Below are 13,153 nucleotides of genomic sequence, written 5' to 3'. Positions count from 1 at the left end.
CCGCTGAGTAGTCATTACTTAGTTTTATGTTGTTTTCTTTGTATGTGGTGAATTGCTTTTCTCTTGCTGCTTTCAGAACTTGCTCCTTCTCTTCAGTATTTGACAGTCTGATCAGAATATGTCTCGGAGTGGTTTTATTTGGATTTATTCTATTTGGAGTTCACTGGGCATTTATGCTTTGTGTATTTATATTGTGTAGAAGGTTGGGGAAGTTTTCCCCAACAATTTCTTTGAATACTCTTTCTAGACCTTTACCCTTCTCTTCCTCTTCTGGGACACCAATGAGTCTTAAGTTTGGATGTTTTATTTTATCTATCGTATCCCTGAGATCCATTTCGATTTTTTTTATTTTTTTCTCCATTCTTTCTTTTGTTCTTTCATTTTCTGTTCTGTGGACTTCTAGGACACTGAGATGTTGTTCGGCTTCCTCTAGTCTTGTATTGTGACTATCCAGAGTCTTTTTAATTTGGCCAACAGTTTCTTTTATTCCATAAGATCTTCTATTTTTTTATTTACTCTTGCAATGTCTTCTTTATGCTCTTCTAGGGTCTTCTTTATATCGCTTATATGCTGGGCCATGGTCTTCTTGATGTCCTTTAAATCCTTTGCCATGTTTTGGTTCCTCGAGGTAGTTCTTTGATTAATTGTGTGAGGTACTTTGTCTCTTCCGATAACTTGATTTGTGTGTTTGGAGTTGGATTCTCCATATCATCTGGTTTTATCATATGCGTTGAGATTTTTCTGTTGTTTTTGGCCTCTTGGCATTTTCTCTGCTCAAGAAAGCAAAAATCTCTGCAGATAGATGGAAGCCTCTTTCAAGTTGTAAAAAAAATACCTATCTAATTTTTCAGAAACACTGTTTGTTGGCATACACTTTCTCTAACTAACCAGAAGATGGCGTCTGTGAGTCACCTATACCTCTCAAGTCAGTTCTCCACCTTCTCCCCATGGTGTGTGGGGAGATGATTCTTGTGGGGTTCAGTTGGAGAACTCACTTTGGGTGTGTTGCTGGAGCTGTCTGCCCTGAATGTGGGGCGTGTGTCCCGGTGGCCAAGGAGGAAGGACAGCCTCAATATTCAAATCCCCCAGGTTCCCGGAGATTAAGGCCACCGCAAGAGTCTAAGCCTTCATTTCATTTCAGCCCCACAAACCACTGGACTTGGCGTAGTGTCCCTGGGTTCTCCGAGTGGGTCCCCCCACCCAGCTGCAATCCTCCAGGACCTCTGACGAGGGAATGCCGTGCTATGTCACCAGTGCGCGCCATCCCTCAAGGGAAGCCCCGGGCCACCGGGCCGTGCCAGGGCACTTTCAGCCTTATGCAAAGATGGCCAAATGGGGTGTCTCCACACACCCCTCCTCACACAGTTCCTCCTTCCCAGCTCTGGGACAACTGGCGGGGCTCTGGGCTGTGGGCACAGCCCCAGGCAGGAGTATATCCAGTCCTCCGGGGAGCCAGCTGCTAGCCGCGGGGTTTCTTTCTGCTTCTGGTTCTCCCCTCCGTTCCCCTGGCCCCAAGGGTATCTGCAGTGGGCTATCTTCCAGGCCAGACACCGAGAGGCCAGCCCAGCCCCCTCTTGCTGTGTTTTACTGCATGGTTCCCCCAATCGCAGCTGCAGCTGCTCCTGGGTTTTTCCCTTTTTTTTTTTTTTAAAAAGAGCCCGTTGGTCTCCAAACACCAAACCCTGGCTTCCCGAGATCACCGCGCGGCTGCGGGTCTTCCAGCCAGCTTACTCACTCGTTTCAGAATGCAGACTCTCGGTTTCACCAAGTATACGGCCCCTGTGATACTAGCAGAACTCGTCCAGCTGGCGCATCGCTGTAACCGGTATTCTGGGTCACTCTCTGGTTCTTATCTAGTGTTTTTCATGGAGGTGTTCCTTAGCCCTGTCTCACCTAGCCGCCAGCTTAGTTTCTCTCTCCATTCTCATTTAGCACCCTCAAGTGGAGCCCAAAGCTTAGAATGACTTAGTCAGTCAATTCCAGGTTGCTCTTGATCATTTGCTTAATTTTTCTTCTTATTCTAATTCCAGTTTTATTATCTATGAATGTCATAAATGATTGTCAGTGTTTTCCTTCTGTTTTCGCTCTTCTGAAATCAAAGTACTGCAGGACTAGAGGAAACAGAGGGATAGATTTAACATCTGAACCTCAGGCTGGGTTTTGCAATGAGCCTAATCCTGCTCTGCAGCCAGGCCGAGATAGACCCTCTCCCCACTTTGCTCTACCCCTCACCTTCCTCGCCAACCTCAGGGCCAGATCAGATGTTAACCATCCACCTGAAAAGGTCATGACTATCTCCCTTCTTGAGCAAAAATTTCTGCAGATAGATGGAAGCAGATTTTTAGAGTTTTATCTGTTTTAATATTTAGTAGTTCTAACTGTCGGGACCTTCTTTGACATAACTCACCCCCATCCCTCAGCTGGAGAGGGGTGTTACCGAAGGAGTTACTGAAGGACTTTAATTTTATTTATCAGTGAGAAAACTACGTAGAGTTCAGGGTGTCTCGTCATTGCTGACTGGGGCCACTTGGCTTCAGTGTGGGTCTATCAAATCGTTTTATCTGATGGTGGGAGCAGAAGAAGTTAATATTCATAAACTCCATGCAGAGGATTTCCCTTCTACTTCTTTCTTTCTTAATAAGAAGAATGTTTCATTCATTCTTCTTAAGAGAAAGAATTATATGGTTGCATCTTTGGACTTGAGACCGTCAGGCAATTTTAAAACTGTGTATTTTGTGCAAGGTCCTTTGAGGACTAAGCCAGAGTATGAGCTTGGCCATCGTACACTGAAACCTTAAAGTTAGTTGGGGAGATGCACATGTAGACATAGAGTGGTGTCCAACACCATGGACAAGAAGTTCACATAAATACTGGCTGCTCAGACAGGCAGTTTAGCAAAACAGAGGTCTGTGCATTGGCATGATCCATGAACATGATACACAGTTTAATTTTAAAAAGGAAAAAGTGTGTTTCTATAATTTGGCATATTTCTCATCTTGATCCATTCTAGAGAGATCCTGGGCTCATATCTCATTTATATTTTATGGATCTAAAGATATTATTTATTTACAAACATGTTATGTAATACAGTGGTTAGTCAGATCTTTGTAGAACAAAAACATCTTCAATCAAAGATAGCGATTTCAGGAATGTTAAGGCAGATGTAGAAGATCTAATAAGTTATGCTCAAAAGCAACTTCTACAAGAATTAGACCTTCCAGATTCATTTGCTAATGATTCTATCACAAAATAAGAAACATTTCAATTTTAAAATCACTAATTTGGTCAGTCTTGGATGAACGGTCGGGAGACCCACTTTGGCTGGAATTTTAGTGACCTAACCGATGTGTCTGCTTTCACAGGTTCCTCAACCACGCAGTCCCCTCCCATGGTGGTGTACGCTACCTTTACCCCTCTCTACTTGTTTGAAGAGAAGATCTTTTCATTAGAGAAGATGGTAAGCACTCAATACCAGCATCACAGTGCCACTTATGGTGTGTGTGTGTGTGTGTGTGTGTGTGTGCGATTACTTTCTGTAGTAGAAGCTGTACCAGAATTCAATCTAAATTCTATCCCTGAATTTCAGTTTCCTTATGTTTAAAATTCAGTGCATTTGACCACTAAAGGACTTGGCATATCCAAAACTATCTTAGATTGTTGCAATAATAATTCTTTGTAAAATAGAAACAAAGAAGAATATAGTTAGATTTATTTTATAGATTCCTTCTATTATAAGCACGAGAAAAGGCACAGAAATTATATATTCCAGTGACAGTGTAAATCATTGCTGGTAATAATAAACTACTTTCTCATAAAGGGGTCACACATATTTTCTTAGCATAAGATGATTTAAATAAATTCACAACCAAAGCTGTCAAACCACTGCTAGGACCTTCCATCTATCTTAAAATAATACACACAAATAAAAATGTTAATTGCCTTTTTATATATTTGACAAATGATAGAAAATTTAGAAAGGTATGGTCAATGGGAATATTTTTATTTTATTCCCTTTGACCATATTTTCTAAATTTTCTATATCTAGGAATGCCTTACACTATCACTGCCTTGGAATTACTCAGAGCACAAAACAGGGGTTGGGTGGGTGCCTTCCAGAAAGAAACGGATCCAGAGCCTCCACTTGAACTTCTGGCCAAACTACTCAGAAAATACATTAGTTTTGAGAGTTCAGACTACAGAGCTCAGTGGCCTGATCTGCTGGTTCAGTGGTTGAAGCTGCAGCGTGTATTGATCATCTCTTACGTGCTAACGAGTGTCGGGTGCCAGGGATACCCAAGCAGAGCAGGGAACGGGTCGCAGGTGAGCGACGGGCTCAGGCCCTGAGCGGCGTTTGTCGAGTGGCTCACAGATGATGAGTGAGTCGGTGGGGGCACCTGGGGAACACCACCCTGTCTGGTGGATGCTCGGGGGGCCTGCCCAAAGGAAGCGGGTTGACGCCAGGTGAGGAATCGGGAAGGAAGCGGAGGGAACCTACTGGAAGGTCTTCAGGTGAAGATGACCCCACTGGGTTCAGGGATCTACAAGGCTCTGAACAGATTACGGGGGCAGAAGCCTCAGAGGCCATGGGAGATGTGGGGTGTGCAGGTGGGGATCAGGGCATAGAGAGCATTTAAATCTTCCCTTTGGGGATCGACAAAGGCGTAAAGGGCCCGGGGTCTGTGGAATCAGCACAGGGTCTGCACTGGCCATGCCGTTGCGACACACTGACCGTGGGCACTCCCAGCCTGGCTCCGGCTTTCAGCTTCTGTTAGGGTAGGCACCTTAGGGTGAGCTAGTCCCTAACTGATGTGCTAAGATCTTCTGCAATCTCATGGAATCTTAACCATTTAGAACAAACAGTGTCATCTCGTTTTAGTCTCTTGTTTTATAAATAAGGAACAGGGCCCAGAAAAATGAAAAGATGGAGAGAAATACAGATAGTGATAGTGCTTTTGTTAAAAGTAGAAATGAGTTGGTTTTCATTTTTTTCTACCATATCTCTGTAGCAGTGGTAGTATCTTTTGTAATCACAAAAGTATTATTTTCCGTCTGCCTTCTGCCCTTTAGGCAGATTCTGCTGAGAAGCTCCGAGAGTACGGGCTTTCCCACATTTGCAGCCACCCGGTGCTGGTGACCAGAACGCGGTCCTGTCCTCTCCTGGCACCACCCAAACCTCTGCCCACCCCTGCCTGGAAATTCGTCCGTCAGAAAAAGGAGACGGTCATCACAGACGAAGCCCAAGGTGGGTTGCATGTTGTCATTAGCGAACTCCTTCTAACTCACCGTGTCTCGACGTGAGGGCGGATCGTTTTGTCTGAGAGGGTGTGTCGGGATAAACCACCCGTTCCTCCAACCCTCCTTGGCCCAAGCGTGTGGGTTCACGTCCACACCGAAGCAGGCGTGCCGGGGTGGCTGTCCTGAGGGCCGTTCCTGACGGGATGGGGAGGCGGCTGGCTGGTGAGTCGTGGAGACCCCGCGTAGCCCACGCTGAGCCACTGGGGAGGAAGTCTAACGTGGACACCTCGGGCGTCCTCTCGGGTGGACCGATTCACGTTCAGAATTCCTCTCGCACTGGCTCCGTAGCCCCTCGGTGACCCTGCAGGCCCCACGGTGGGCAGGTTCTCACCTCGTTGTGTCCCCCCTGAGCCCTCACCCCGATTGCTTTCCCTCTGAATCCTCATTTTCTCTCCTTTTTCATGAGCACCGACTTGGGGTGGGGCCGGGACCAGGGTGGAGAGAGAGGAGTGGAGGGTTCCAGGATTGAAGAGCCCTTTAGAGCAGAGACGGACGTGGGCAGAAGGGATTAGGAAAGAAGAGACACAATCAAAAGATTAAAGCACAGCGGAATAGCTCGTCATCGGGGGATGTTCATTTAACATGCGTAGCCTTTGTGGCTCATTTAGCATTTGCAGTTTTTAATGGAGGATGACAAAGAATTGGAGTGCTAGGGTTATGCACATATCTGATTCCATTTCCAGAAGCTTAAATGACCTCCATTCCAGAAGGTCTTTTACTTTGTTCTGTGCTTATTTCCTTGATTTTGCATTTCCTCCCTTCGTCTTCTCGAAGGCCTCTCCACCTTCCAACCCTGCGAGTTCAGTATGGGTCCGTGGCACCCTCGACGCCTTAGAGGCTGCACCCCCACACCTGTCCCCGAGGGAGGGGTCACAGCACGTGCCTCCTGAGGCGTTGCTGCGAAGCCCACAGGTGTGCCGTGAGTGGGGGTCCCCTGAGGCAGGGCTTGCACCCTGGGGGGCCGGAGTGCCTTTGCAGCTGTTGTGGCCCCTGCCCCAGCTCCTATGCTGTGGACCCTCCCTGCGGGGTCAAGAGAACCGATTCTCTGCCACGATGTGCATCGTGGGGCGACGGGACAGCCGGGACCCTCAACCTCCAGTAGCCGCAGAGCTGGGAATGGTGGCCAGCCCTGTCCTCCCACTTCTACCACGATGCACGTATTTCAGAATAGAAACAGCCACCAGCAGCGTGACTCTCCTCACATCTGCTTTCTGCTGCTTTGCTAAAGCCAGTACAGCTGGTGGCAAAGACTTCTCTGGCACGTGTTTTATCCTCGCCACAAAACAGCAAAGATGAAGGGGGTCTGGTGTGGACAGAGAGGGGACGGGTCGGGGCTCAGTTTCTGTGCAGGTCCAGCCCCTCTCCCCTCCCACCTCCAGCGTTTCAGCCCTTTCCCGACTTCCCTTGAATTTCTGCACTGGGCTGTTGGCGCCAGCAGGTGCATCTTACAGCAGCTTCTTGGTGTTTATTCTTTCCTTCCTCCCTCACGCGCTCTCCCCTCTCTCTCCTTCCCTCCCTTTCTTCTCTCCTTCCTTCCCTTTGTCCCTCTTGAACCAGGGGCCAGCATCCCCATGGCATTTCAACAGAAAGGAAATCGTTTCCTTTAGAGTGCTCTATTTTACTTAAATTCATGGAGACACACTTAAAACAGTTGTTCGTTCAAAGCCTCCAGGAATGGTTGAGTGGAGGGTCAACTACTGAAAGTCTAGCTTTTGTGTGATTTTGCCACTGATTGTTGTATAACTCTGTCTAAGTCACCGTCTTCCGTAAACTGAGAAAGAAAACCCAACGATCGGGCTCCCATAAAGCTGTTGCTTCCACACGCTCGTCTTCCTCCTCTCTGCAGGGTTTGCTCTCTGAAGTGGACACTGGACAGTGGGAGGGGAGGCTGGAAGGACAGCACATGGCGAGCCCGGGCCGGGCCTTGCTTTTCCTGAAGGGCATCCTCTTCACCTTCCTTTCGGGCCCCGGCTCCGTGGACGCTCCGAGCCCCCAGATGGACTCAGACACCCAGGAGTTCCCCACCCCCCTTCACCTGCTCTTCCTTCGCTACTCACGACCCGCGCCCTGTTCCATGTTTCCGTCCCAAGAGAACACCTTTCCTCAGTAAAAGGCTTTTCCAGAAAGTCACTGTTGTGCTTGAAGTGGCGGCAAATGCCGAGTGATAACTGCGGGGCCCTTGCTAGATAACTTGATCTGCGGGGACCGTCGCACCCTGTCGTCTGGGAGGCAGCGAGGTCTGCGAAGGCCCCTCCACGAGCCGCGCTGACCCCAGGGCAGCCCTGCCGGGCGCTGCGCAGGTGCTGGGTGAGCAGCCGATCCAATCAGCACTGCATCAAACCCGAGTCTGACCAATTTTAAATAAAAGGTTGTACATCACTCTTCCCAACTGCTTCTTTTTAGAAACAATCACAAAGAAACCTGATCAGTTTCTTGAGATCTCAAGTCCGTTTCTGAACTACAGAATGACTCCAATGACGATTCCAACGGAAACGTGAGTACAGAGTGTCTTCCCCACACATGCCTTGCTGACAACTCATTTGGGATTTCTGTGGTTTCAGTAACACTCGGGAGCATTTCAGAGAATACCAACATAGGGAAGTGACCAATTATACATGTAAAAACACATTGCAGGGAGTCTCCTGGGTTCTTTGTAGCTTTTAGCCGTGGCCTCATCAATTCACTGACATATTTCCCGTTCACCTGTTCTACGTGAGGCCGTGTTTCTCCTGCAAAGATCACTCTTGTGCCTCGTGGAAGCCAGGGGTCGGTGAGCAGTTACAGTGAGCTGTGCTGACCACCGGACCCCAAAGCTCCTGTTTGCCAGAAATGAGGGGAGTCCCGAAAACCAAGTCAGGGGCTCAGCAACTGTGTGGGGACTGGGTGGGGAGGGGAGGAGCGGCCTCCATGCGCCCGGGGCCTCCTGGCTCGGGGCCCCTTCTCCTCGGCGTCCACGCGTCACCCAGGCCGGGCCCGGCCACCGTCACCGCGCACCTCGGAGGGCATGTTGCAGCCTCTGAGGAAAGTGCTGGGAGGCTCGGTGGCCTTCCCACCGCCTCGCCACAGGGCCCGCCTCTTGGGGTGCCCTCTCCTGCCCCTCCCCGGGGGTGCATTCTTCTGCCTGCACTTCCTGTCTGCGGCCTGGACAGCTTCGCGGCCTCTGAGGCCCGGGCCCCTCCCGGCTCGGCTCCAGCGGCCCCTCGTTCCCCTTCTCTCCACGTCACCAGCCCAGTTAGACCCAGAACTTGGCCCTGTCCCCCATTTCCCGTCCCCCAGGAACAGACAGACAGACACCTGAGTACGTAGCAGGTTTTTCTGGGGTTTGATGGACAGCAGGAGGACCAAGGGCGCATTGTGTTCTGGTCATCTTTGAGCAACCCAACAATTAAAAGAGCCAAGAGCCCGTCCCTCCGCCTGCTTCTCTCGAGCACCCACCGGCCAGGGACCCTCCTCCTCCAGGACCCTCGTGGCTGCCCCAGGGGCCCCAGATGGTGGCTGCCCTGGCACAGCACCAAGCTGGGGCTGCCAACACCACCATGTGTATCTGTGCCTGTGCATTTGCATCTGTGTCTGTGTGTCTGTGTCTGTATGTCTGTGCATCTGTGCGCCCCCCTCCTCTTAAAGGACCTGTGCTCCTGGACTCAGCTGCTCCAGTGCCTCCTCGTCTAACTTGGCCACTTCTGCAGAGACCCTGTTTCCACGTTAAGGATGCGGTTAGGGCTTGACTGTGTCACTGGGGGCCACGGTTCAACCCAGAACACCCGCGTGTCCAATGTGGTCTGCAGGTGATTCTCCTGGGGGGAGGAGACCTGTGACGCTGTTAAAATTACATATTCCAGCTTGCCACCGCGTGTCACGACATGACTGACCTTCGATTTCTTGACCACAAGTACATGCCCCCTCCATTCATCTTATCAGGTTTCTAGTAGAAGAAGGAAGTGTGACTCATTTCCTCTTCCCCCCGGGCTTTAAGTTATAAAAGGCAAAGAAATTCACTTTTTTAAATAAAGTTACCATGAATTAGTAACTGGAGCACAAACAGTCCCAACTGCTACTACACGGCACTCTCTGAAATTGAATGTTTGTCATTAATACAGTAGCAAATCATTTGGTCAAAATGTGCATTATTTTAATCTGCGCCAAATTTTATGACATATTAAAGGAATAGTAGAAGACAGGAACAGAGGGTACGAAACTCAATGGAGGAATTCTTCAGATATGCAAGAATTGCACCTAAAAGTACTGGAAAATTGTTAACAGGTTTAGAATAAAAGGAATGCTCTTTGTGCTGAGCCACGTAAGTATTTGTAATTTTAGGTGTACTATAACCAAATAAAATAATTCCTTTTCCAAGTATTCTCCTCTATAAAGGTAGTGAAAGTCTGTGAATGCCTTCATTAATTCCTTCGTTGATTCACCAGACGTGTATTAAGTACCCGCTCTGCGCCAGATCCCACCGCAGGCGAACAGGGCTGCACCGAGGAGTGGAAACTGGTCCCATCCTCCGTGGACACACAGCCTCAGCTGCAGCCAGTACTGTTGCAGTGTAAATACTCTAATAACCAGCAGCTAAATTATTGTCATAGTCAATTCAGATGGGAAAAATTTCTTTCAGCCTACACTATTGTTGGATCAATTACCAAATTCATTATATACAGGCAAGTTATATTTAACTTTTAAAAACAATAATTTGAAAATATTAAAGAAGTTGGTCTTTTTTTCTACACATCTTGCATGTAAAAATTTATTTACCTAGAGAAAGAAAAAATGCTTTGTTACTTGGGATGGCAGGTTGAGAAGTATCTGCTGAACTTGGCAATCTGCACGTTATTGATAACCACAGACCGAGGAAGACGCCATGTTGGAGGAGGAAGTGGACGTAACAAAGGATGGATGAATATTTTAAGAATAGTGGCCATGAAAGGAGAATAAAGACAGGCCAAGTAGCTGGAGGAGGTTTTGGGTTTAGGGGAGCTGTCTTTAATTGCAAACATCTGAGCACTTTTACAATTTGAGGGGAAAGTGGTAGAGGGTGACAAGTTGAAGGGTCATTTAAAAGACGTTGTCGTTCTCCACGGGGCAGGTGGGCTAGTCCCACAGCAGACGGGGTCCATTGAACCTGAGTCTGCACTTCTCGCGATGGATTTAAATTACCTGTTATCCGATGTCTCCACAATTATCCAATTCAGCTTCTACCCTGGTCAAGATCAAATACTTTATGGAAGTAGTTAATGTAGTCAAGTGGTCAAATTGTTTTTATATCTTGGTGCACAATATCTAGACATTCAGTTAAAAAGTAATTAGGCAAGTAAAATAAAGGAATTGATTAAGAGCCAAGAGAAGGGAAGTAGACATTAGAAGCAGATGGATTGGAAATCCAGGTATTGATATTTTTGGACATTAACTTATAATAATTCATATGTTCAAGAAATGACAAGATAGAGACTTTGAGCAGAGAATGGTGAATGCAGAAAGAAAACTCCAAGGTTTTCATGTCCTGCTGTGGTGGGGTAACTGACAAAGCCCCTCCTGGGATCACAACTGAAATTTCTCTCATGGCTTTGTCCCAAGCGCGGGCCCCAACAGAGGAACAGGACAGATGTGGCTGCTGGGTCGCCCGCAGAAACCTGTGTTTCTGACCAGAGGAACCATGAAAAGTCGCCCGAGTGGCTGAGAAAATGTGAGGGGAAACTGAGGCAGGGGCAGCAGAGAAGGGTATAGGATGTCCCTGATAATTATAACTGGGATGACTCATCAGGAAGACAGAATAATTACAACATCTGAGGTGGCTAAAATGGAGCTTCATAATATGTGAAGCACAATTTTACACACAGAGTGCCACCGGCATTCCAGGTATACAGGAGGAGGTTTTAAGAACCTCTGTCAGCAGCCAGTAGAACCACTAGTCCAAACAAACACACACACAAATACCAAACACAGTAAGGGAGTGAGGGGAAGGGCTGCAGAAGGTCAGCGTCCAGCATGTAGCAGTGGGGTCTCAGATAGAGGGGCGAGAGGTCGGGGAATAAGCAAAATAACAACAGGAATAATACCTAAAATTACTCCAAAACTGATTTAAAAAATAGAGTCGAGGTTTAAGAAGCCCTGAAGACACCATGCAGGAGTAATACAAAGAAAACCAAACCAGGCACATGGCAGTGAAACCAGAGACAAATATAATGCAATAACCCGTGGAAATACTGCTACAAAAGCAACATGGAAGAACCTCACAAAAAACACTTGGGAACTAAGAAAACAAACCTGGTATGAAAGTATGTCTTTGTTGTTTTCGTGCATTTGTTTGTTTTGTTTGTTTTATTAATATGCATTAGGAAAGCAAAAAAAAAAAATGATGTATGGCGCTGGGTGCTGTGCTAGGGGCTGCTGCTGGTGAGGGGCATGGGGCAGGGCGGGAGGCCCAGGTGGGAACACCGCCGTGTGGTCATATGTGCTTCATGACTATCAGCAAGTTGTACTCTTACAACACACACTTTTTGAATGTGTTTCGTATTTCAGTAGTTATTGAATGACTTATCTTGTGGGTCATAAATATAATGGCCTCTCTATATGACCTTCACCTTCTCTTGACGTTTTATGGCCCGTGAAAGGCTTAGAAACTGAGGAGAGAAAAGCAGTCAAGTCAGAGCCAGTTCACTTATTAAAAGGAACATTTTTTATTGGCTCAGCTTAAGTGGGGATTATTAGAGAGATTATTAAAATGTTCATTCTCAGGACTCCTGCCGGCTGTGCACATCAGTGCTGCCCCTGGAAAGTGGGGTGGTGGGGTATCCCCAGCAGCAGGGCAAGGTTGAGCACGGGGACAGACAGCTGTATTAAGAGAAAAGAATTTGCTGCTACTTTGGTTTTAAAAGTTTGATTCTGTTACAGATTCATAAGTCAAAAGTCCTCAAACTTTTAGCTTATCATAAAACATTTTATGCATAAATTATTAATTTCTGAAAATAAAATTTTAAATATATGTAAACATTTTTAATTGCACTTATAACATGAATTCATTATCTTTGGGTACTTTAAAAGAAAAACAATAGCTAAACTGCGGGATACTGATTACGTGCTTCAACTTGGCGGGCCTGGGCCGGGGGACCGGATCCGCCCCTGGGGAGGGTAGTGGGCACGGGCAGTAGCGCCCTCCACAGCCCCCCGGGCCTGAGAAAGTGGAGCCGCATGCAGGCCCCATTTCCTCACCCAAAATATCTTGCCCCATGTTGGGCGCCAGGAAGCTTGCCAGAGAAAACCGCCCCCCTTATCTTGCCCGCCACCCCCGTTGCCAGAGCAACTCCCGCCACCGCCAGTGCGCATGCACCGTTGCCAGAGCAACTCCCGCCCCTTTTTCAAACAACCCCCGCCCTCTATGCCAGCCTATATAAACGTGTACTCTCCCCTAATAAACGCTCTCGGCTTCTTCACCCTCAAAGAAAAGCGTCCCGCCTGTTTCCTCTCGCCGCCCTCCACACCTTGCACGCCACCGCCGGGGACCTGGCCAAGTCCCCCGCCTCGCCCTCGCCTCCGGGAAAGAGCCCCCGCCGCCGGTACCCTCCGAGCAAGTCCGAGAGCCGAGGGTTCAGCAACCGGCCGCCCCCCGAAGCAGTAGACGCGACCGCACTAAACAATTTTGGCAACTATTTAAATCATCAAATACTCAAAATCACATATTTGGAGGAACTTAATTTTTTTCCTTTACATACTATTATTGTTTACAAAGGTAAAATTCCTTTTAACTTTATCATAAAGCTAAAAGTAAATATTAAGCTATACACTTTAAATTGGAATTACAAGTTTCATTGGTTGGATTATGTAGCATGATTAAATTCTTTTATATTTTACAAATATAAAATAT

The 13,153-nt window shown here is 47.5% G+C and overlaps 1 protein-coding gene across 6 annotated transcripts in view; it reads left to right on the top strand.

Annotated features, from left to right (window-relative positions):
* Positions 1-13,153, top strand: part of ADGB (androglobin) — a 211,555-nt gene that overhangs the window by 95,076 nt on the left and 103,326 nt on the right. For all 6 annotated transcript variants that reach the window (XM_037842491.1, XM_037842492.1, XM_037842490.1 and 3 more), the window contains exons 10-12: positions 3,363-3,457; positions 5,068-5,242; positions 7,699-7,789. In XM_037842491.1, coding sequence (XP_037698419.1) covers positions 3,363-3,457; positions 5,068-5,242; positions 7,699-7,789 — 361 coding nt within the window. The remainder of the gene's footprint in view (positions 1-3,362; positions 3,458-5,067; positions 5,243-7,698; positions 7,790-13,153) is intronic.

The sequence above is a fragment of the Choloepus didactylus genome, chromosome 7 (genome assembly GCF_015220235.1).
Source record: "Choloepus didactylus isolate mChoDid1 chromosome 7, mChoDid1.pri, whole genome shotgun sequence".
Taxonomy (NCBI): Eukaryota; Metazoa; Chordata; class Mammalia; order Pilosa; family Megalonychidae; genus Choloepus; species Choloepus didactylus.
This window is presented reverse-complemented; position numbering and strand designations above follow the sequence as displayed.